The following is a 23,825-nucleotide window of genomic DNA, read 5'->3' as shown; positions in this document are numbered from 1 at the left end:
AAAAGCTTTTATGTAGGGGCACCTCACTGGCTCAGTCGGTAGAGCATATGACTCTTGATCTTGGGGTTGTGCGTCTGAGTCCTGTGTTGGGTGTAGAGATCACCTAAAATAAATAAAGTAAAACAAAATCTGTCTGCGGTAACAATCAATGATTCCCAAAAGAAATGGCTAAGTGGGAAAGAAAACAGCAGTAGCTCCAAATCATCCAGTAGGAGTTCATTTGTGCATTATTGTTCATTGTGCAATTCATATTGTTCATTGTGCATTAAAATGTTTTCTTGGAGCACCATCTCCATCAGCAGGTCTCAGAAAGGGGCAATATCCACCGACCAGGGACATTTGGAAATACTGCTGGTCGACCATGCTGGGGGTGGGGGGAAGGGGAGCTACTGGCCTCCAGTGGGTGGAGGCCAGGGATGTGGCTGAACATTCCAAACACACAGGACAACCCACCCATGACAAAGAATGATCCGGCCCCAAAAGACAATAGCAAACAGGTGAAAAATGCTAGTCTGTGTGTTTGCAAGGACCCAGCCTATTTGGGAGATGTACACCCCAAACTAATTTCAGGGGGATACATGAGATGGAGATTGGATTGGAGGAGGTCATCAAAACCTTACTAGTCAAGGTTTATTTCTCTCCTTCTCTCTCTTTACAAACAGGGTGTACTATGTATTATCTGTGTAACTAAAAATTACATTAAAAATAAAAAACAGCCACAACAAAAAGATACCAAATGTATCCAAACCAACCAAAGAAACAGAACTCTTTCTCTGACCCTTACCTCTGCCTCCAGATACCCTATTTCTCCTTCCTTCCTATCACTGCCAGACCCCCCGGGGTCTTCACCTCCTCTCCCCTGCCTCCCCCACCCACCCCAGTCTGGCTTCCAGTGCCAGTCCCCTGCAGCTCACCCAGACCACAGCTGTCTCTGGGTTGTTACTAAATCCAGTGAAACTTGTTATCATAGTTGACCTGCTTTTGAAACTGCAGGGAGGAACTGTGCTATCTCCCTGACCTCCTGGAGCCTGTCTCTCTGGCCCTCTTCCTCTGGCTGCCGCCCAGGACCTGTTCAAATTCCTTTCCTTCTTGCTATCCCTTCAATGTCACCGTTCTCAGACGCTTTGTCCCAGGCCTCTTCTCTTGCTGCATTTTCATCCAGGAATCACCTACACATTCAGTTGGGGTGTGTTACAAGTGAAAATGTAGCATCCCTTGTTCACCCATCATTAACAATTTCAAGATGGTCACAGTAAATCATTAAACCAAGTGCAGAGCCTTTTGGAGCTGGGGGCCCCAAGGGACTGGGCAGGTCAGTTGCCCACAAGGCCGGCCAGGCTTCCAACTCTCCTGGGTTTAATCCCCAGCCTGTCTCATTGGCCTGCTCCCCCTGACCCCATGTTGTGCACCTTGGTTTTGGCTCCACAATTGCCCAAGACCTACTCTCTGAGGGTTGTGGGGTAGACAGAATGCACCTCTAAAGATGTCCGTGAATGCCTGAAACATATGACTATGTTGATCACATAGCAAAGGGACTTTGCAGATAGGATTAAAATATCTTGCAGACCTTAAAATAGATTCTCCTGGTGTGGTGGTGAATCTTACTTGGCCCAGCTACAGGGTCCGTTTATTGACTTAAACACCAACCGAATTGTTGCTGGTGGAAGCATTTCTTAGATGTGGTTGATACCTACAATCACTTGATTCTAACTAAAGGAGATTACCCTTGAGAGCATGGGTGGGCCTCATCCATTCAGTTGAGTAAAACAAAAGTTTTTCTGGGGAAGAAGAAATTCTGCTTCAAGACTGCAGCCATCTGCTCCTGCCCGATAGAGTTTCCACACTGCCCTATGGATTTGTGGCTAGCCAGCCCCTGCAAGCACAGAATCCAATTATGTATGTAATATACATAACTTATATATATATATATATATATATGAATGACCAGGGATATGTATTACTTGGTAATCGATAAAAATTAGTATTTTTATATATCTTAACTATATAGGTATCCTAATTATATATTTTAATAATACATATGTCTTTTTTTTTAAGATTTTTTTTAATTTATTTGACCGACAGATCACAAGTAGGCAGAGAGGCAGGCAGAGAGAAACAGGAGGAGGAGGCAGGCTCCCTGCTGAGCAGAGAGCCTGATGTGGGACTCGATCCCAGGACCCTGAGATCATGACCTGAGCCGAAGGCAGAGGCTTTAACCACTGAGCCACCCAGGCGCCCCAATACATATGTCTTAATACATGTATGTATATACACATAGAGTAAGTTCTGGTTCCCTGGAGAACCCTGATCGGTACACCTGTGTTACCCAGGTGGGCCCAATCTAATCACATGTGCCCTTAAAAGCAAAGAACTCTCTCTGGCTAGAGGCAGGAGGGAAATGGAGCAGAATGGGAAGTCAGAAGGATCTGACTCACCGCCAGCAGGGGCGAGTAGCACCGAAAGCACCAGAGGGATGCAGGCAGCTTCCACACACCAGCCCCCAGCTGGGCCAGCAGAAGCAAGGGACCACAGGCCTATGGCCACAAGGAACTGAATTCACCCAATGCCCCCAAAGAGCTTGGAAGAGGGTTGTTCCAAGTAAAGGGCACAGCCCTGCTGATATCTTGACTTTAGCCCCAGCAGACCTAATGTCCCACCCAGACTCTGACCTGCAGAAACTGTGGCATAAAAAATGTGGGTGGCTGTCAACCACACGGGTTGTGGAGATTCCTTACACCAGCAATGGGAAACCAATCCTCTCATCCTTGGCTCCTCCTTCTCCAGGAAATCCTGTCTGTCCTGGCTCTCAAGTCCAAGTAAGCCGACCTGAATCCCTTCTGTTTGCACCTTCCTCTCCATCCCTGTGGCCCCTGCTCCCACTTAGGCCCCTCCCCAGGATCCCTACACCCAGTCTCACAGCCTCCCGGCCAGGGCCAGGAAGAAGGGTAGGAGGGTGATAAAATAATAATAATAATAATAATAATAATAAAGTAAAATTAAAGCAACATCAATGAGTCAGTAACAAAGATTGACAACAATATGACACAACAAATGAATAAATGCAACAAAAAGAATTACTAACCCATCCATGATGAACAAAACATCAAAAATTTAAATGAAGATGCCATTAGTGTGACGGATTTTTCCTTTATGTCCCCAGCAATCCAATGAAGTTTATCACAACCCTGATCCTGTCTTTATCTGAAGTTTCTTTTTAAAATTAAAAAGATTAAGATTAAATTAAATAAATTGTTAAGATTTATTAAAAGTTATTGAAATAAATTTAAGATTAAAATAAATAAGATTAAAATAAATAAATTTATCTATTTATTTCATTTGAGAGAGAGCACAGAGGGAGAGGTGGGGAAGCAGACTCCCCACTGAGCAGGGAGCCCCACGCGGGGCTCCATCCCTGGACTCCACGATCATGACCTGAGCTGAAGGCAGACGCTTAACCAACTGAACCACCCAGGCACCCTGTTTATTTGAAGTTTTTGATTTTTTTGTTCATTATGGATTTTTCCTGCATCCATCCTTAAAATAGTGCATTAAAAATCTTATTTACCCTAAACAAGATGTGGTCTATGCATGTCATGGAATATTATTGGGCCATGAAAACCATGAAACACCGACCGTGCTATGATGTGGGTGAACCTGGAGGACATCACACTCAGTGAGAGACGCCAAACACGGAAGGCCACGTATCTAGGATTCCATGTATACGAAACATTCAGAACAAGCAAACCCACAGAGCTGGAAGGCAGAGAGGGGGCTGTCAGGAGCAGGGGGAGGGGAAAGAGGGACGAACTGGTTATGAGTAAGGGGCTTCCTCTGGGTGGGGGGAGGGGGGATGCAAATGTTTGGGAGCTAGATAGAGGTGTGGTTGCACAACACTGGAGATGTACCAAACCCCGCTTTTAAATAGTTCCTTTTTATGTGACTTTAACCTCCGTAAAGATAGTTAATAAAAATCTGTATTTAAATATATTATTTATCTTGGTTACTGAGTTTTCTGTAATTCCCCTCCTCTCCCAACACACACCCTTTAAATTTTGCTCTGGGTTTGAACTGCAGCCTCGCTCCCATCAGTCCATCCCACTCGTGAATCCCAGAAGGCACTTTCTAGCACCGGGATCTGACCCTGTTATCCTGTCCCTTACCCTGCCTGATTCAGCACGCCACAGTCTCCAGTGGCTTTTGAGCTGACCTCTCCAGGCAAAAAGAACTCCACCTTAGAGACCTCAGAGACGTTAGTGCCCTCTGCTCCGCCCCGTCTCCCAGCCTGCTCCCAGCTTTCTTCCTTCCGCCCTCTAACCTGCCACTTCTTGGAGTTTGTGTTCAAGCTGCACTCCTTGTGATCTGTGAAACTGACTCTCTTCTGCAGCCCCACAGCCCCAGCATCCCCACCCCCCCACCCCCCCCACCCCCCCGCCCGCCGCCTCGCCCCCCACCGAGTCTCCGCCCTGGGCCTCTATCTCCACACTGCTCCTCCCAGCCAGCCTCCTCGCTGGGGACTCTGCTCTCCTCCCAAGGAAAGCGCTCCCTCGCTCTGGCCTGGGACCCATCTTCCCAACACTCAGATCTGAGACTCTCTTGTCACCAAAAGGCACAGGCGATCGGAGTCCTGTAATGACCTTTCTACCAGCCACTTTGGGCCGGGACGTTCATCCAGGAAACCCTCCAAAGCAGGGTTAGAGCTGCCTCCTGACCCCACCCCAACACTACCTCCATCCTCTTGAGGACTCAGGGACCTTGTCTGTTTCGTTATCTCTCTTAAACTCTCTCTGTCTCTCTTTCTCCCTCCCTCTCTTCCGTCCTCCCTCTACACTCTCTCCTCCAACTGCTGCAATCTGGAAGAAATTACTCTTCTAAACAACCAGACTTCCCCAGCTTCAGGAAATTCCAAGCTGGGCAGGGGGAGGGGCCAGGCTGGGGGCGCGCCCTGGCCATCCCCCACCCCTCTGCGTGTCCTCTGTGCACACCCAGTCAGGCCTCTCACCGCCCCCACACTCTACCCTCTGCCCGGAGGCCTCAGCGTTTCCACCACCGCTTTGGAGTCCTTTAAATCCTAGAGGCAAACTTTGGGGGGGGGGGGCGGGATCAGGAAGGCTGGGAGGGGCCTGTGACTTAACCCTCTCTGCCCCAGACGGACTGAGCTGGCCTGGACGGTGACTCCGCAGCCTGTTTGGGTTCCTACTATGGCCCCCGAGAGGGGCTGACACCTCGGTCCCCGGTGCAGGTAAAGAAGGGACCCGGTGCCAGGGGCTGCCGGGGGTAGGGCTCGGACTCCTGGGTCTGAGGCCTGGACCCCAGGGCCTGAAGGAGGGGGGCTTTGGACTCCTGGGTCTGAGGAGTAAGAAAGGTAGGAGGCAGGACTCCTGGGACCTGAGAGAGGAGAGGTCCTGAGGGGGCACTGTGGACCCGAACGCCTGGGTCCTGGACACCTGCCCCACCCCCCACTCCGGGGTCCGCATGACACTTCCTTTGCCAGGTGAGAACCGTCGGGAGGAAGAAGGAAGAAGGCGCGGGCCTGGACCTCGAAAAGGAGAGCGGGTCCCCCAGCCTGAGCCTGAGAGCGCGCCTGCCCCTCTCAGCGAAGACCAAGAGGTAAGGGGTCGCGGGGAGCCGGGCCTGGGGGTCCGGGTCAGGTCCGGAGGGACGCGGGACAGACGGGCAAAGGGGGCGCGGGCGCTCAAGTCAGGGCGGCAGCCACGTGGCCCGAGCAAGCGCGGCGAGCCCACGGGGCGGGGGTCTCCCATTCCCGGGCCTGGCCCCGCCCGCCTCGCTGCCTACCCCCGGACCCGAGAACCGGTCGGGCCGGGCGTGGAGCAGGCGGTTATTTCCGTCTCGGCGGGGCTGGGGCCAGAGAGGACAGAGGTGAACCAGCTGTGCCCTCCACTCCCGCAGCTGGAGCGGTGGGCCTGCTGAGAGGGAGGCTGGAAGGGGGCGGCAGGAGGGCGGCTGCGCCGAGCCTCTAGTCGCGGGGCCCGGGCCCCTCGGGGTCCCAACCTCGCTCCTGCACGCTCTGCCTCTCGCGCGTTTGTGGCGTACAACAAACAGCCCTCTGTGGGAGCCCTGGGTGGCTGACGGCTTTTTTTCCTAGCATGACCTCATTGCTTCAAGCACACAACTCTGCTTGAGGGAGGTTGGAGCCTTTTATTTAAGAGGACCCTGAGGCTGGAGGCTCCGAAAAGTGGAGTGACTTGCCCGACGCCCTCAGAGCTAGCAAGAAGAGGTCTTACTCGGAAAGGATTTCTAACTCATTATTCTCTGTCTGGGATGGGAAAAGAGGAAAAGAAAGGCAGATAAACATAGTCAGGGATGTAGAAAATCCCTGGCCTTTAAAGCATATGGAAACATTGTTTCCATGGGGATGCACACCCACCCATCCTATCCGTGGGGGGCTATGAGCAATAGGATATCATCTTCAGACTCTCATCAGGTTTAGTGTCTCTGCCTGGTTTCCAAATCCAGCCCCTAACATTTGTTGCTGTGTGACCCTGGGCAACTTACTCCACCTCTACACCTTGGCCACCACCTTTGTAGAGCTCATGGAGCTGTTCTGAGGATTGAGTGAGTTTGTTTGAGTAACACACTTAGGTTCCCGCTTAGGAAATATAACATCAGCACCGTGAATATACTTCACAAAACCCCTAGCAAAGAGGCACTCTGATTTCTGTTTTTCAGTGGACTAAACTGAGGTTTAAGGTTGAGGAAGTGAGTTCAGGTTCCCACAGAAAGGAAATGACAGGTGTGTTTTGCCAGGAACTGGAAAATGGTAGTGGTGTTGGCTGATAGGACAACAGAGCGTTGGGATGAGGGACCAAGTAGGGCATGGGCAGGGAGAAGAGCCAGTGGCAGAGAGCTGTCTGGGGAGGGGTCCGTTCAAGGGGCAGCAGGGGGTGGAAGTGGTAAGTCTGGGCTCTGGAGTCCCGCAGAGCTGGCTTTGTGACCTTGGGCAAGTCACATATCCTCTCTGAGTGTGTCCTTCTCTGGGACATGGGAGAATGATCCCAGATGGCTACTGAGCATTTCATCGAACTTTGACTGTGTCCTGAGCTCTGCCAAGACTTTGCTGGCAACATCCCACCAATCTTGCAAGGAGACTACAAAGTTTTATAGGAACATCCTATATTCCTATGTTCCATTTTTGAGAAGAGGAAATGAGGTAAAAAATGCCCAAAACCAGACACACACACACAGCCAGATGGAAACCAAGGCATTTGTCTCTGAGTTGTGTGCTCTTTCCCCCCACAACTCACTGCAGAGTAAGGACAGCCACTGCTAGCATGGGGAGAAGTTTGTTGTCGTTGTCGTCGCTATTTGGTTTTTTAAAACTGTGGATTGAGATTTATTAATGAGCAGAGGTAAGCGTTTTTAAAAAATAAAATAGATTAGAATCGAAAATATCTGAGTGCCTAGCATGTTGTAAGTCTTGTTTCATAAAATGTTTGTTTTCCTTGGGGGTGGTGTGGGGAGGAGAGGCGATGGCGTGCCCCGTTGCAATTAAAATATATTTATTCATCTAGGCAGAGGTCAGAGAAGTTTGAGAAACACTACAGAGGTGGTAAATTGAGACTGGTTTTCCCAGAGAAATAAATGGGGTGTGTGTGTGTGTGTGTGTGTGTGTGTGTGTGTGTGTGTGTGTGTGTCTTTACAGGGCGGTCCTCAGAACACACCCAGCTATAATTATTTTAAATCCTCTTAGCTTTCACTTTTCTCTGCATTATCACTGATATTTCCTGGGGGTGATAGTTACTAAAAGAATAATGGTGGCTGCTTTGACTGATTCATAGGATTTTACCAAATCTTGGTCTTGTTCTACAGTTCTATGAGGACACCTCTCCCCCTCAGCACTAGACTTACTAATTAGCTGGCACTATTACAAATATAATTTTCTCTAATTGAGATTTTTCTATGTGCCCCGCAAGGAAGGTAGTGTTATTTTATCCCATTTACAGAGAGGAAACATAGAGAAATCACATAATTTATCCCAATCATACAGCTGGCAAACCAAGGGTGGGGCTTTGATTCAAACCAAGTTATTATTATTAGGACAACAGTGATTGTTAAAACAAAAGTACAGGGTCACCAAAGGCCTTCCCAGAAGTTCCATAAAAACAACCAGGTTCCAGGATATAGGCAAAGGTTGGCAATTTACCGTATTTACCGTAGAATGCAGGGCAGCAATGAGGCAATAGCGAACCGAGTTCATACGGTACTAGCTGCCAGTTTCAAATTTACGCCATTCTTGCTATTTTTAGAGAAACTTGTGAAAATGCAAGACATTATATCATCTCTTTCAAAATCAAATAACTCGAATTATAAAATGCTGTGCAAGTATAGATCCCCGGGCCCACCCTGAACCTGAATTTGAGGTTTTGGGCTGACCTGCATCATGACTTGTGCCCTAGGCAAAGCTTTCATGCATCCGTATTTATTTATATTTTATAGCTGTGCTGGTGTAAAGACAGATTGGCTGACATCTGTCATTTTAAAATAAAGCATGGTAACATTTTCTGGAGCCTCTAGAAGTGGGGGGGGGGGGCTAGGCACGGTGCCTGGGGCACTTGGTGGACAAAGTCAGCCCTGTCTTCAGGGAAGGGCCCGGGCAATCTCGGCCTCGGAGAAGCTACAGTTCCTCTGCCAAGCTTAGGAAACGCTCAGATTTGGAGATGCATGTTGCCTGTGGCCCGGCGGGTGGGAAGACGGGAATATTCGTTTAGTGGAATCAGCCTGGCGCGGTGGCCACGGGCAGACCTGACCTGTCATTCGGGAGAGCGTCCCCTGAACCGCTGTCTAGGCCCAGGGTGGGGACGAGGGCTGCGGGGAGGGGGGCGGGGGAGCGGCTCCCGCCGGCGGTGGCAGCGCTGACCCGCTCTAACCCCCACCCCTCAGATGCCGGTGCTGAAGCAGCTGGGCCCCGCGCAGCCCAAGAAGCGGCCTGAGCGCGGCGCCCTGTCCATCTCCGCGCCGCTCGGCGACTTCCGGCACACGCTGCACGTGGGGCGCGGCGGCGACGCCTTCGGGGACACTTCGTTCCTGAGCCGTCACGGCGGCGGGCCGCCCCCCGAGCCCCGAGCGCCCCCCGCCGGGGCCCCGCGCTCCGCGCCGCCGCCCGCCGTGCCGCAGCCCCCGCCGCCTGCCCTCCGCGCGCCCGCGCCCGCGGACCCGCTGCTGTCCTTCCACCTGGATTTGGGCCCCTCCATGCTGGACGCGGTGCTGGGCGTCATGGACGCGGAGCGCCCGGGGGCCGCTGCCGCCAAGCCCGATTTGGACCCCAGCACCGGGGCACAGCACCCCAGGGCCCACTGCCGCTCCAACGCGGACCTCGAGCTGGACGACGTCATCGGCCTGTAGGCACCCGCGTTCCCGATGCCTTTACGGTCCGGCATCCCACTTCTTTATACATAAATGGCTAAGGTCTCTGCGCGAGTTCGGTCTCTTCACTTTGCACGTGGGAGGGGAAGGCCAGAGGGGTGGGCAAGGGGGGGTCGGTGATGGGTCCTGGCCCCTTTAAAGGCCAGGTGTGTCACCTGTGGCTCGGTTCCGCGCAGAGACTTAACCGAGGTCGAGATCGGACGGCTGGCCTGGAGTGGTGGGATGTGGCCCCTTTAACTCCGGGGGCCGTTGAGTACACGGTGCCCCTTTCGGAGGCGGTGTCCCAACGTGGCCGCTCTGGCAGCCGCATTCACTCATCAACCTTGACGGAGCCTGGCCCTCCAGACCAGCTCAGGGCGCGGCCTGACTCGCTCCAGGGGACCCTCTGTCTCGTCCCGCAGGGGCCACCTAACTTGCTCCCAGGGACCCGGCCTGACTCGCTCCCGGAGGCCCGGCCTGACTCGCTCCCGGGGGCCGAGTGCAGTGGCTCCGTGAGACTGACTCCCGGCCCGCCTCTCCAGTGAACCCCTCCGGGAGACCCGCCCTTTACCCGGTAAGTGGCAGCTGAGTAAAGTGGCTGGAAGAGGCAGGGTTCCGGTGGAGCGGACACCTAACCCCTCGGAAAGATGCCTCGGCCCGAGGGGGACAGCGGTGTCCCAAGTCTGGGAAACCTAGTTTGAGCCTGCTGGGTACAGTTGTCCCGTAGAGAGAATGACAGGGCAGCACGTGCAAATCTTTAGGCGAGGGGAGGAATCCAGGCCCCAGAGGGCCCCCGAGGGGGTGGGGGCTCCCATTCACAGCCCTAGGCGAGGGCGGAGCCAGCCTGGTGAAGAACCTGGAGGAGGCGAGACCGTACCCGCAGAGCGTCGCCGAGGGCGGGCTGAGAGGGCGTGGTCGCACTGTAAACTTAGTGGACAGAGGCCGCGGAGGGGGACAGGTCCGGCTCCTCGAGGGCACTGGGGGGAGGAGGTCACTCTGCGGGCCGTGCCCAGCCTTGAAATCCTTTGGACGCGGGGAGGACCACACGCGAGCATCGCGGGGCCTCGCAGGCAGCGGTCAGGCTCCCCGAGGACACCGCCCGCGCAGGGCCGTCTGCCAGGCCCGGGATCCGAGGCCCCGCGAGAGCGCGTGCGCGGTTCCCAGGGCAGCGGGGACGGGGCGCGGCCGGTGACCTCCCGGCGAGACTCCCCCGCACCCCACTCCCATGGCGGCGGTCCCCGCAGCCGAGCCCGCACCGCCGCCGGCCTGCCGCTTCTTCCTGGAGGGCCGCTGCCGCTTCGGCGCCCGCTGCCGCCAGCCCCACCCAGGGGCGCCCGCGCCGCCTAGCCGCGGGACCGGGAGCGAGGCCGGGAACGAGGCCGGGGCCAAGAAGCCGCCGCTGCGCACGGCCGCGGCCGTCATCCAGCGCATCCGCTGGGACCCGCGCCTCGACCCGGCCGACTTCGCGGTGGGCTACGCCGACCGCTTCCTGGGCGTGCGCGAGGAGCCCTTCGCCGCCTTCTGCTGGGACGAGCCGCTGGCGGCGCTGGGGCCCGGCGTCCTGGCCGTGCCGGAGCACCGGGTGCGCTACTTCCGCTTCCGCGGCCGCGTCGTGTGGGACCGCGCGTCGCGCACAGACCTCGTCTTCGGCTCGGGCTCGGCGGCGGGCCGTGGGCCCACCATCCTGGACGCGCTCGGCGGCGAGGACGCGCAAGACGGCGAGAACGAGCGTTGCGGGCGCGCGCACGACAGCCGTGAGGATGCCCGCGATGGCGGCGAGGACGCGCACGGCGACATTGAGGATGCCCAGGACGGCGGGAGCGCGCACGAAGGGGCAGCTGCCACTCCCGCTGACACCAGAACAGAACGCCAAGCACCCGACTGCACTGGGCTGGAGGCCAGGGAGCGGCGCAGGGCCAAAGGCCAGGCTGCCCCGCGGACAGAGCTGGAAAGGGCGCTGAAGCCGGCCACCGCGGAGCCACGGGATGGAGAAGCACAGACAGCTTTAGGACGGGCCCCTGCAGGTTTTCCTGAGACGGAAGTGGAGTGGGGTCCTGGCGCTTGGCCCTCGGAAGGTGGAGAGGCCACTGGAGCCGGGGCCACGGAGCCTCGCCAGCCCCGCCCCACGCATTTTGTGGCTCTCATGGTAACTGATCCTGGGCTGCAGGCTGGGGTGGCCAAAGCCCAGGAAGAGTTGGTTCAAGCTGCACCCTCGTGCGCTGCGTTCCTGGTGCCCGCAGGGGCCCTCCACCTGACACTGGCCCTCCTGAGGCTCACAGGCCCTGGGGAGGTAGCCGCCGCAGTGGGCGCACTCAGACGTGCGCTCTTGGCCCCGGGACTTCAGGCACCCCCGCAGCTGACTTTTAGGAGCCTGCTTCTCCTGGGGCAGCATGTGCTCTGTGCCCCACCTTCCCCCTCTCTGCAAGCTATGGCCCAAGTGCTGAGTCAGAGGCTGGAAGCTGAGGGGCTCAGAGTAGTAGGGCCCCAAGGGGGGCTGCACCCCCACCTCACACTAGCCAAGGTGCCCCACGGTTCTCAAGTCAGCCTCCCTGAGCCTGGGTTCAGCCCAACGCAGGAGCTGGGAAGCCAGGCCCTAGGGGAAGTCTGGCTGTGCCGCATAGGCAGGGCAGGGGACACCTACCAGCCCCTGGCTGAGCTGCCCCTGGGGTGATGGTCCCCTCCGACGTCTCCAGGAGACCACTGTCGACCGGGAGAACCTGGAAAGATCCCGCCCAAGCAGGAAAGGACAAAGTGCTCTCTCTCTCTCTCTCTCTTTAATTTTGGTTTCTCTCAAGCTTCCAAATGGTGCTCAGTGATCCAAGGAAAGAATGAAGGAAGGAGAAGGGAGGGGAGAGGGAAGGGAGGGGAGGCAGAGGAGGAACATCTGGAAAAAAAGCAGCCTGACAGTCCAGCTGTTTGCAAACTCATCGCACATCCTCCAGTTACATGGCAGAAGAGGGGGAGGACCAAAAAGAAAAAGGGGAGGAAGAAAAATAACTTAAATAAACACACACAAAAAGAAAAGAGAAGGAAACATGACGTGAGCTGGTGATCCATGGAGGCAGGCAGGGAGGGAGGGTAACCGCTTTACCTGTGCTGAACCAAAGAAGGGTGGGGGGCAGGAGGAGGAGGGAGGGAAGGAAAACAAACCAGAAGAAACACTGGGGTGGAGGGAGGAGGGGGCCACGGAGACGACACAAGTGCAGCTGAGGTGGCCCAGCCGGGGTCCCGCGGCGGCCTCCGGGGTCCTCGGCGCGCAGAGTCGGCGTGGCTGCGGTGGTGGCCTGGCGACAGCACTGCTGGCGTGGGGGGCAGAGGGCGAGGCACAGTCTCTACACGGCGCCCCGAGCCCCGGACACTGAGGCCCCCGAGGGCTGTGCAACAAGAGTCTGTGGTGAGGCGGCGGGCGGCGGTGCTGGTGCCCCCGCCGCGGGCGGGCACAGGCGGCGTGGCCAGTCTTCTTCCGGCCCCCCCGGCATGGGATGGGCCGGGCGGCCAGGTCGGTACCGGAGTACAAGCTCGAGAGAGAGAGAGAGAGAACACTGAGACAGCATTAGTGGGGGTGCCGGGCGGACCGAGCAGCCTACAGACCACGCCCCAACCCTCCGCTGTCCCGCCCCTTCCTCCCCCAACCCCGCCCTCGGAGGCAAAAAATAAAAATGTAGAAAAAATCTCTGTACAGACTCCCCGGTGGGCAAACGGGGACGGGATGGTGGCTCTTCCTGGAGCCCACTCCCCACGAATTAATTTACAACCCAAGTCCATGGCTCAAAAACAAAATCGGCAAAGGTGGCGCTGGGGGGCCACAGCCCCGCCCCGCCCCGCCCCCATCCGCGCTGGTGCTCAGAAGGCTGACAGCTGCGCCAGGCTGAGGCGGCAGTCGATGCTGGCGTTGTCCGGGCCCGTGTAGGCCAGGCCCAGGGGCTCGAGGAAGGCCCGGCAGGCGGCCTCGCCCTCGAAGGCCAGCTCGGCCTGCAGGTAGGAGACTGGCAGCGCAGGGCGGAAGCTACGGAGACAAGAGGAGAATGTGATGAGGCGGGCGGTGGGCAGGGGAGGGCCCCACAAGCAGGGAGTGGGCGCCCCCCCTTCAGGCACCCCAAGGGTTTCCTCAGCACATTACCTGCTGACCTCTCACCCCTCCCCACCAACCTCCCCACCTCCAGGGGCTTGGGGGGGCCCGGGGTGGGGCTGGTGGCCCCAGCCCCGGCTGTGCCCCCCTTTACCCTCACTTACCTGTACATGGGGACCAAGGAGAGGGGATGGGAGGGAAGGGCCCAGCCGGCTCCTCCACTGCTCAAGGGCCTGAGCAGTCCCTCAGAAGAGGGCCCACCGTGGCCCAAGGGCAGGGGGCCAGGCAGAGGGGGTGACCGGAGGGGATGGGCATGGGCATGGGTTGGCAGGTCTGATAGCTAGCTACTCTGGGGTATCCGCCCTGGCTATCTGCCCTGCCTGGGTCCCAGTGCCTTGGGAATGCCAAGCACAGGGTCAGCCAACACGTATTACATGCTGGTGACGTCACGTGCAGGTGCCAACAAAACAGCGCATACCAGAAAACAGCTGTGAACTTGCCGAATTCTCTCCCCAAAACCGTGTCGCCCTACACTTTAGAAACAAGCGCTGAGCAAACTGTATGTAGCTCCAAAGGCAGAGCCACCCGGCCAGCGTCAACACAGGAAGGACACAGTAAAAAAGACACGAACCAGTCCCGCCTCAAGTCCGTGCCACATCACGGCTCTGGGATTTGGGGGGGGGGGATGGACCACACACAAGAGAGCCTCTTTCTTCCCACAACGGAGCTGGCATTCTCGCCACACTGCAGGGACCTGGTCTGGGGCCTCTGGGAGGGAGGGGATGAGAGCAGGTGGCCAGTCTAGGCCAAGGCCCCTCCTACAAGGAACCTTCACGACTATGGCCCCAACCAAGACGCAGCACATGTAAACTAGCCACAACAGTGACCCGCCCACACGACACCCCTGGGAGCTGCTGTCCCACCGCAGAAGGCAGACCCACAGGGCCTTGAGACACACCACCTCCCTGTCATTCCTGGGTAGGTAACCAGGTCCTGTGTATGCTGCTGCCTTCGTGTTTCTGTCCCACGTCCCTGTCTACTTCTACGGCCCCTGCCCTAGCTCACCCTCTGCCTTAAATCTTCGGACCAAACCAGACCCCGCAGTGTGTGCATCTCCTAACTTCAGGGTACTGTCCCTCTCCAACTCCACCCCATTCCTGGGGCTCCTGAGCTAACGGATGCGGCCCCTTGGACCTCGGCAAGGTCCTTGGTGAGATGGACAGCGGGGCCGGGGGTTCTCTGTTGTGGGGTGTCCTGGGCCCTACGGGAGGCTGAGCAGCGTCCCTGGCCTCCACCCACTAGACACCAGTAGCAACGCCTAGCTGTGTCACCTGAGCGCACCTCACTGCCCTGAGAACCACGGGATCCCCACCACGTGCACACACGCACACTCACGCGCTTGATACAGGACACCTAACACACCGAGAACTTGGCTCTTCTGACCTGCAGATAGTCCGTGATCTGACATGCCCCCGCGTCACCCGTCTCCCTATACATTTTCTGCACCCTTGAAGGAGCTCAAGTCTGAATGGGGTGCTGGGGGCCCATTAGATCAGAAGCTACCAAGAGAACGGCCATCTTTTCTAGTTTGTCTCTACCGAGTGGGAGCTCAGTATCAGCAAAAGCCTTGAAAAGTGAACAAAGACCTCGGAGCGAGGAAACCCAAGAGCCCAGAGCAAGAACAGAAACCAAGGTCCAGGGTGATGGGAGCAGGAGAGAGAGACTCAGGTGGAGAGGGAGCCCTGGAGCCGCGAGGCAGAATGGGGGAAAAAGGAGATGCAGAGGCGGGCCCAGGAGACAGAGAGCCAACTGCGGGAAGAGAAGCAGGAGGAGCGGGGGAGCAGGGTACGCATAGAAAGAAGACACAGGGAGAGAGGACCAGCGTCCAGGGCACAGGAGCTGGAGGCCTGACAGCCCAGAAGTGTGCAAAACGGGAGGGGGAGGAGGAAGGCGGCGGCAGGGCCGGCAGAGCAGAGGGGGTGGGGGAGAACCCAGCTTCACATACGTTTTGATCATCGCCTTGAGGGCAGCTTTGCGCTCCCGGTCTGCAAACTTGTCCACCAGGTACCCAGACATGCAGGGTGCATGACAGTAGAGCCGGAAGAAGCGGTGGTAGTTGCCCAGAGCCCAGGCCGCCCTCAGTGCCAAGGCATGAGCCACACAAGGGTCTGCCTTCAGTTCCCGAGTCAGGTACGCCAGCTCCGTGGTGATGTCTGCGGCCCAAGACAAACGAGGATCAGCAGCGCCCCATCCCGGGGGCTTGGGGCCACCCCATCCTGCAGGCAGCGCCTCTCACCTCCTGAATTCTTGGTGAAGATGTAGTAGAGGATGCGGTAGGCAGTGAACTCGCCCACGTTGCCTGGCAGGTTCTCGGCGTACAGCGACTTGAGCTGCGTCTGGCACTGGTTGAACTCTTCGTGGTCGCCCTAGAGCCCGGGGCCGGAGGGAGAGAAAGACCATGAGGCTGGGACGGGGAGCCTGGGAAGAACCCGGAGGGCCTCAGCACCCCACCCACCTTCTCCAAGGCGATGCGGGCGTGCGTCTCGTACACCTCCACTGTGAACTCTGTCCGCACCCCTTGCACCTGCAACGGCAGGAGAGCGGTGAAGGCTACCGCGGGCGGGCGGGACTCTCCCAGCCCAGGTCCCCCCGGCGCCCCTCACCGTCAGGTCCTGCCGAATAGACTTCATCTGCTCGCAGGCAAAGGCGTAGTCCTGCTTCTCTTTCCAGTGGGACTTGACCATGCACAGAGACTTCTTCAAAACCTGGGAAGGGAACACGTTACGGCTCAGTGAGATTCCAGCCAGGTGACCAAAGCCGTCACTAACACCCGGTACGCTTCCACTGACGCCGCGTTCCGAAATGACAGCTGTGACCTCACACCCGTGTAATACCCCACTAGCAACTTTAAGAAGAACCCAACGCGTTTGGCAAGGGTAACTACTCCCAACCCCGGCTGCCTCGGCGCGTCCCCTGGCATGGAACGCGGACACACTGCTACTGCGGCCTCAGCAGGACTCAGGAGCCTGATCCCCCCACCTCAGCTGGCCTGGGAAGGTCGCTTTCTTAGGAGACAGAGGCTCAAAGCCCAGCAAGTCTCCCGATGAAGCCACGGGACCGACTTCTCAGTCTCCGAAACACAAGTTCAGTTTTTAAGTCACCCCTCCGCGAGCTCCCAGGCCCCAACGTCCCCACCCAGCCGCAGGCCCCTGCCGCCACCCCACAGCCTCCGTGTGGTCTCTGCCATCTTTCCAGGGTGGGCGCACCGGCCTGGCACCCTGCAGGGAGGCCCTGCCCGTCCCAGGCGCTTACTGCCACAGGGCGCACAGTGGACGGGTCGGGGGCGCAGGTGAGACGCAGGTAGTGCTTGGTGACGTCAGGGCAGGTGCCCACGATCTGAAGCTCCTGCCAGTCCGGGTCAGCACCACTGCTCTCCAGGCTGCCCATCTGCAGCACCAGGGGCTCGAGGCGCAGGCGGCGCGAATGTCCGTGCTGGAAGCGGGCCGCCCGCTTCTGCTTCTTCAGCTCACGCTCAGGGTCCTCGCACTCGAGCGCGGCCATCTTCTTGCGGCTGCGCTTGGTGGGAGCAAGATCGTGCCTAGGAAGGGAGGGTAGGGGTGAACAAGGCAGATGTCCTCGCCTGCCCCTCCAACTACACCCCAAGATCCCAATCTTAGCCCTACCCCTACCCGGGGTCTCACCTCTTCCCACGCTGTGCCCTGCCTCGGCCCCGATCCATGTGGGCCCCCCGACCTCCTCGGCCCTTAGGGGGTGGGTTCCTGCGACCCACAGGGTGACACTCATTCCCTGAGTAAGAACTGTCGGAATCCGAATGGGAGTCACTGCACAGAAGAAGCAGGGAGGTAAGGACTGAAGTGGCTCCTCCCCCGACGCCCACCCTCCACGCCCCACCCCCACACCTCCAGCCCTCGCACCTGCGGCGGAAGTGGCGGGTAGGGGACCGGGAGGAGGAACGGGAGCGGGAGTCCGTGCTGGAGGAAGAGCTGTTGTCCTTCATGAAGACATTGCGGTTGCCAAACTTGGCGAAGCTGCTGCCCCGGGCTCGGCCAGCACCCCCAGCCCCTGGTGTCCCTCGCTGGGACTGGGCACCCCCGCCCCTGGTCGCTGAGCCTGCCCCCCTGGGAGGATGAAGGCTGCTAGGGGCCTCCCACCGCTTCTTCTTGGGGCTCTCAGCCCCAGGCTCCCGAGTCAGCCTGAGGATAAGCAGGGCAGGGCATCACCAACCCAGCGCCCCGCGCACCCCAGCACCAGCCAGCCGCCCCCGGAGCACACCACCTCGGGCAGGAGAGGGACTTACCCGGGAGACTCAGCTAATACACTGCGAACATGAGAGGCGACCCCAACATTTCCTGTCTAGAGAGTGCTCTCCGCAACTGGGCGCGTGCACTCACCAGCTTCCGGGCCCTCACCCCGCCCCAGGACAGCACCCTCGGGCAGCACCCGCATCCCTGCTCTCCCCGCCTGGCTTTCCACCTCCGGGATCCGACTTTCTCGCTCATTCTTGGGGCCACAGGTACCTAAGTCTGCAGGTCTCTGCTTCAGCACCCAGAATGACTCTCCTCCCCATCCCCGGCCTGGACTAACCCTGGCAGGGGCTCCCGGCTCCAGTCGATGGTGTAGGCCGAACCGTCCTGTAGCCGGGCCTGCAGCAGCTCCTTGAGCAGCTTCTCCGTCCGGTCCTTGTCCTCCTCCGACTCGCAGGCCGTGAAGCAGCGCTCCACGTACTCCTTCATGTCCTGCGGCCAATCGTCCGGCTTCCCGGACAGGCTCCCCCTGGGGAGGGCAGCAAAGACCGTCACTGCTGCCGCCCGCACAGCAGACACACGCCAGACGTGACCGAAGCGTTTTCTATTTCCCCTCATGTCGTGCTCACAGCAACCCTGGGGGAGGGACCGACCCCTCCCCGTTCTGGAGTAGCAGCCTGAGGTTCGGGGCGCAGACTGACCGCAGAGGCGAGGGAGCTGGGACAAGGGCAAGAGGGGGGCCGGCACCTGTGGTTCTGGGCTTTCTCAGGGTTGGGCTGGGGGCCGAAGCTGCTGTGCTGGCCCTCGGGGGTGGAGCCGAAGCTCTGGCTGGTGACGGCAAAGGGCCGCTTCTGGATGTTGAACTTGAGACCACCCGTCCCAGGGGCTGCTGTGAGAGCCAAGAGCCGGGGTTAGACCTGCCCGTGCCCTATCTCAGGCTGCCCCACCCCCAGGAACAAGAGACACCAAGCTCCAGAGAAGGGCTCCAGCGCAGGTACCCGAAGCCTGGGGATGAGCACAACACCCAGAAGCGCCCCATGCTTGGCCCCGCAAGGCCCAACCCCACGCCCTCTCTCCTTCCGCCAACTTACGCTTCATCCGGTTCCACAGCTGCTGGCCCTTCTTGGGCTTGGCAGGCTCGGAGTAGGCGTGTGGCCCGTAGGCCTGGCCCGAGGCAGGCCCTGCCTGGCTGTGCTGTGTGGCTGGGGCTGTTCCAGGCTGGGGGCCGCTGTTCAGAGTATGAGCCCCATGCTGGGGGGTGGAGGGTTGAGGGGGCTGGGCTGCCGGCAGCTGCTGGGGGGCCTGGTAGGACATGCTTTCTTCCATGCCAGGGACAGGGGGCTGCTGGAAGAAGTGGGTGCTGAGGGCAGGAGGAGAGCCCGTGCTGGCTCGCACACCGTCCCCACCGTCACGGCACCACTTAGCTCCCAAGCCTGCGCCGTGACACGTCCACGTCAAACTGCCCTGGACTCTCAGAGCGACTCCCTGAGGAAGGGAGCATCAGTGCCCAGTCCTCACAGCTCAGACTCCGAGCTGCTCTCCCCTGGCCCCAGCCAGGAGGGGCGGCAGCGGGCATTTGCTCCCTGCCTTCCACCTCCTGGAGAACGCCGCCCCAACACCACGTCCACCCAGGAAGACTGAGCACGTCGCGTGTGCCACTCGAGACCCACGTGTGATCACACGTCCTCAGGGACCTTGGGAAGTGACTCTCCTTCCCGCCTGACAGGACTGGCTGAGGTGAGCGGATCATGTGACTCATAACGACAGTGCCACAGGGGAGCTGGGACCCCAGCCCGGGTCCACCCGGCTCCCTGCACCAGCTCCACACTCCTCCGCACTGACACGAAGTGTGAGGCCACACCGCGCGTGTGATTGTGCACGTATATGTGCACGCGCTGGCAGGAACTCAGAAAACAGGCCGCCATGCTGCAGACCATCCCGCTGCCACCCCAACACCGAGCCCGTGGCTTCGCCCAAGTCCCAAACCCATCCTGGTTTGAAACACTGTGCTTTGCCCTCCTCGTGATCAGATCAGGAGGTGCCTGGCAGGAGAGAAGGCAGGGTGTGGGCAGCTTAAAAAATGCCGGCGTCCCCGAGCACGGCCCTCACAGAAACATTCCCGTTCTTGAACATGGCACAAAGCTAGGCGGGGCGTTACCTGGTTCAGAGCCCCCTGGTGCTGGGGTGCCGATGGCTGCTGGGGCGTGGCGGAGCCATAGGAGCTGGCCATGCCGTACTGGGAGGGAGAACCGTAGCTCTGGTACATGCTCTGCCAAGGGCACAGAAACCAGGGTCAGCAGAGGCCCGATTCCCACCCCTTCTCCTGCCTGCTGAGGAGTGTTAAAAACAACTAACGAACAGGAAACCTCTATCGGTCCATCCTCTATCTTACAAACATTCACTAAACACCACAACACAACCAAAAATAAAATAGGAAAGTCCACGCTCCAACGAAGTCTACGCAAGACACGTGCACCGCTGAGACAGATGCACGGCATATCTGGCAGTCAGCCCCGTGAAAGCAAGCCGGGGTGCGGTACGCAGCCTTAACCAGTCAGGCCAGTAAGAGAAAGGGCTCCCTGAGGCATGAACTGGGAAGCCCTCTGCAAGGTGAGGACACAGAAGGACATGGGACTACGGGACGAGAGCTAGCGCAGAACACAGGCGGACATCGCAGGTGACAGATGGAGCACCGGCAGACTGGCGGCCGGAAGTGGGGAACATAGCACTTGGACCTGGGAAGGGCTCTCGGCTTGATCGTGAGGGCAATGTGTGAGTGGACGGTGTTTCAGAAGCTGTCACTGCTGTCTTCAAGGCCTCCCCTGGCCCCTGGAACCCAGTCCCCCCAGCCCCCATCTGTCCCTGCTGGGCAGGGCACTCACCATGGGGAAGTACTAGTAACTGTATGGATGCCCCCCACCCACCCCAGCACTCACCATGGGGGTAGTAGCAGCTGTTCAGGTAGGCCCCTGCCCCCCATCCACCCCCCCTGGCCGGGCACTCACCATGGGGTAGTAGTAGCTGTAGGGGTAGGCGTAGTTGTATTGCTGGTACCACTGGTAGTACTGCTGCTGCTGCAGGGCCGAGGCCTCCGCCTGCGACACATACTGTGGACAGACCGTGTGCCATCAGCACTGGCGGCAGGAGCCCACGCCCCCTACGGCCCCCAATGCGGTTAATTCCTGAGAACACAACTGGGTCCGCCTGTCTCCAAAGAGCCATAGCCTCTACCCATGAGCTCGGGGCACCTTGGGGACCCAGGGCACGTCCCCCTCCTCAGGCTGGATTCCCACATGGTGCCCTGGGCTCTTTGAGGAGACAGCCCTTGCCCTCCCACCTGAGGCTCTGCGAACGTCTTCAGGGCACCCTGATCTTGTGATCCCAGAGAAGACCAAGCGTTTCCCTCCCCAGCAACCCGTCTCACTTGTGCACTGGCCACAGGCCCATTGCTGCTGGCCTTGGAGGAGCTGCCGGCGGCTCCTGCTTTGCTGATGCTGGCCAGAGCCTGGCGGGCCTTCTCCCACTCTGGGTTCTCGTGCATGGGGGCCTCCATGCCGTTCTCCCTGCCTGCCCCGGCCACCATGCTGTACTGAGAAGACCTGCAAAGAAGGGATATCGAGTCAGTCCTCTCCCTCCCTGTACACACAGTGGGCAAAACGCAGACGGGCATACAGCAAGGCCTGAGATGTAAACGCCCTCGCACGACCTACTGGAGTCTGAGTTTTTAAATCTAGGATGTGTGACTCTGTTAATGTGCTGACGACCACGTTGTGTCTCAGCCTTCCTGTAAGGGAAAAATGTGAGAGAGAGACCTAAGGCACTTTTCCAGGTGCTTGGTACTCGGCAGTGCTAAGCGCCAAACGAAATGATCACCAGCATCCAGAGAAATTAATGCGGCACCTGGTGCCTCCTAGGTCTAAATGGTTTACAAGTCAGTGCCGACGCCTCCCCAGCCAGCGAGCTATCATCACGCTGTTTTGGGGAGAACGAGGTATTAACAACAGAGCAAGGACAGCATTAAGCGTTGGAGGCTGCGCCTTCATCACAGCTCATGAAATGAATCATCCCAATTTTGAGAGCTCAGCACTGCACTGTGAAAACACGATGCTCAGAGATGGAGACCTGGCTGTCCACACTACAACCACACGCTTCCCTTCACCCTGGTGGCCAGAGGAGGAGCTCATCCGCCCTCCGCCCACAAGGACTGCTCCAGCCTCCACGCCATGGGACTCCCATCCCAGAGGACAACACTGGGTCCGGCTTCCTCTTGCCCTCCCCCCCGCCTCTGTCCCTCTAGCCACACTAACCAATCTGTGCTACGTTGATCACCCACGTTGGCCGCCATCTGGACCTTGGGGCATAAGGGGCGGGCCTCAGGAGCCAGACTGCTTTCTCACGGTCTACAAGAAAAAGAAGGAGTTAGGTAGACTCGAGGAGGAGCAAGAAAAAGTCACGAAGTGGGGGGCGCCTGGGTGGCTCAGTGCGTTGAACCTCTAGCCTTTGGCGCAGGTCGTGATCTCAGGGTCCCGGATCGAGTCCCGCATCGGGTTCTTTGCTCAGCGGGGAGCCTGCTCCCCCCCCCCCCCGACTCTCTGCTTACTTGTGATCTCTGTCAAATAAATAAATAAAATCTTAAAAAAAAAAAAAAAGTCAGGAAGCGGGAGAGCAGGAGACGGGCTCATGAGAAGCCAGGCAGACGTGGAGCCGTGAAATTAGGACTCGCTGAAGAGGACTGTGCGTGAGGCAAAGACCTTCGCCTCCCTGCAGTGCTCTGAGTGGAACAGGAAGGACTGGAGAACAGGGAAGGCTGAAAGCATTTCCCAAAGGGAAGGCGAAGGACCTGAAACCCTTAAGAGCATAGGAAGGCCCCAGGGAAACCCTGCCACAGAGGAAAGGTGCAGAGGGCGGGATGGGGGGGGGGGGGGGGGGGGGCTCAGGGCAGGGCTAAAAAGCATTCCGGGGGGAAAGGCAGCCCCTAAGAGAGACCAGACGAGTGGGCTGAGGAGCAAAGTCTGTGAAGGAATCCGGATAGAGATCCAGAGGAAAACCAACCCGAGAGGAAGGGGGGCGAAGTTACCCCGGGGAACAAGGAGAAGCGGAAGCGCCCACGGGGAGCCCCACGGGGAGCCCCGCGGGGGAGAAACGCGCTCCCGGAAGGCTCTCGGGAGACTGCTACCAGAAACCTCCCCCACGGGCTGGGGGTCCCGAGACGCCCAACCGCCCTCCGGAAACTCAGAGCGGGGCAGAGAGGGCTGCGAGAAAGCGAGGGGTGCCTGGGGGCCGAAACCCGGGAGGCCGAGAGGCATGGGTGGGCTGCGAGGCCGGAGACCCTGACGGCCCCACAGCAAGTGCGGGAACGGAGCCTGGAAGACGCCCCGGACGAACAAGCTCGGGAAGGGGCGGGAGGGGACGAGTGGGGACAGCGCGTGGGGAGAGCGGGCGGGCGGGCCTCACGAGCACCGGACGCGAGGGGCACCTGGCCGTCCCGAGGGCCCCGACAGGGCAAAGGCGCCAGGTGGAGGCAGAGCCCGTCCAGATGCCGGCCACCCGCTCCAGAGTCACCGCCCGGCCGCGCGGCGCGTGCGCACCATGGCTCCGGCGGCGCGGGACGGGACGGGGGCGGGAGGGCGAGGGGGACGCGGCGTCGGGCCCGCGCGTCGCCGGGGCAACGCCATCCTCCCACTGGAACCGCAGGGTCAATGGGGGTTGAGAGAAGGGGCGCTCGGGGCCCAGGAATTCCGAGGGCGGGGGGCGGGGAGCCTGGCCGATGGCGCAAGCGCGACGGCGCGCAGGCGCAGTGGCCGCCCGCGCCCGCCACACCCTGTCGTCGCTCAGCGCGCGGCGTCCGTTGGTGCGACGGCCCGCCAGGCCTCGGGACCCGCCGGGCGTCGGGCCGGAAGGAGACGCCGTGCTCGCCCGCTCGCCCGCCCGCCGCTCCCCACACCCACCTCAGCCTTTCGCCCCCAGGACTCGTCAGCGGCAGCCCAAGGCGACAGCGACACAGCCACGGAACTGCTCGAGACCCGGCTGGTTCTTGTCTTCCTTGGGCTTCGACGTTCTGACCGCGGCGTCCTGACGTCACGCGGAGGCCTCGCCCCACCTCCCTCGGCCCTGCGCCACCAATGGGCGCC

The 23,825-nt window shown here is 59.1% G+C and overlaps 4 protein-coding genes across 11 annotated transcripts in view; 2 read left to right on the top strand and 2 right to left on the bottom strand.

Moving 5' to 3' along the window:
* Window positions 1–23,825, bottom strand: part of LOC125088827 (leukocyte immunoglobulin-like receptor subfamily A member 6) — a 152,484-nt gene that overhangs the window by 61,613 nt on the left and 67,046 nt on the right. The window lies entirely within an intron of this gene.
* On the top strand, window positions 4,970–9,435 carry CDC42EP5 (CDC42 effector protein 5). Its single transcript, XM_047710398.1, has 3 exons — window positions 4,970–5,239; window positions 5,492–5,607; window positions 8,899–9,435. Exon 3 carries the CDS (start codon window positions 8,899–8,901, stop codon window positions 9,358–9,360), a length of 462 nt encoding a protein of 153 aa, XP_047566354.1. The 5' UTR covers window positions 4,970–5,239; window positions 5,492–5,607; the 3' UTR covers window positions 9,361–9,435.
* Window positions 10,217–12,394, top strand: LENG9 (leukocyte receptor cluster member 9). Its single transcript, XM_047710360.1, has one exon. It carries the CDS (start codon window positions 10,586–10,588, stop codon window positions 12,029–12,031), a length of 1,446 nt encoding a protein of 481 aa, XP_047566316.1. The 5' UTR covers window positions 10,217–10,585; the 3' UTR covers window positions 12,032–12,394.
* On the bottom strand, window positions 12,118–23,797 carry LENG8 (leukocyte receptor cluster member 8). 6 transcript variants are annotated; one of them, XM_047710321.1, is made up of 16 exons: window positions 23,643–23,797; window positions 22,002–22,094; window positions 21,119–21,293; window positions 20,700–20,801; window positions 19,853–19,963; window positions 18,786–19,038; window positions 18,442–18,583; window positions 18,035–18,223; window positions 17,365–17,643; window positions 17,131–17,271; window positions 16,742–17,027; window positions 16,093–16,194; window positions 15,945–16,013; window positions 15,726–15,855; window positions 15,435–15,642; window positions 12,118–13,366 (listed from the first exon to the last, which is right to left on the bottom strand). In XM_047710321.1, the coding sequence occupies exons 2-16, from the start codon at window positions 22,037–22,039 to the stop codon at window positions 13,204–13,206; spliced, it is 2,388 nt and encodes a 795-aa protein (XP_047566277.1). In that variant the 5' UTR covers window positions 22,040–22,094; window positions 23,643–23,797; the 3' UTR covers window positions 12,118–13,203. The 6 variants fall into 6 exon arrangements, with proteins under 6 accessions (XP_047566277.1, XP_047566279.1, XP_047566273.1 ...); XM_047710323.1 differs by having other exon boundaries at window positions 18,786–19,035; XM_047710317.1 differs by having other exon boundaries at window positions 13,224–15,642.

The sequence above is a fragment of the Lutra lutra genome, chromosome 17 (assembly GCF_902655055.1).
Source record: "Lutra lutra chromosome 17, mLutLut1.2, whole genome shotgun sequence".
NCBI lineage: Eukaryota > Metazoa > Chordata > Mammalia > Carnivora > Mustelidae > Lutra > Lutra lutra.
The sequence above is the reverse complement of the archived record's forward strand: the minus strand, read 5'-3'. Positions and strand labels throughout refer to the sequence as shown.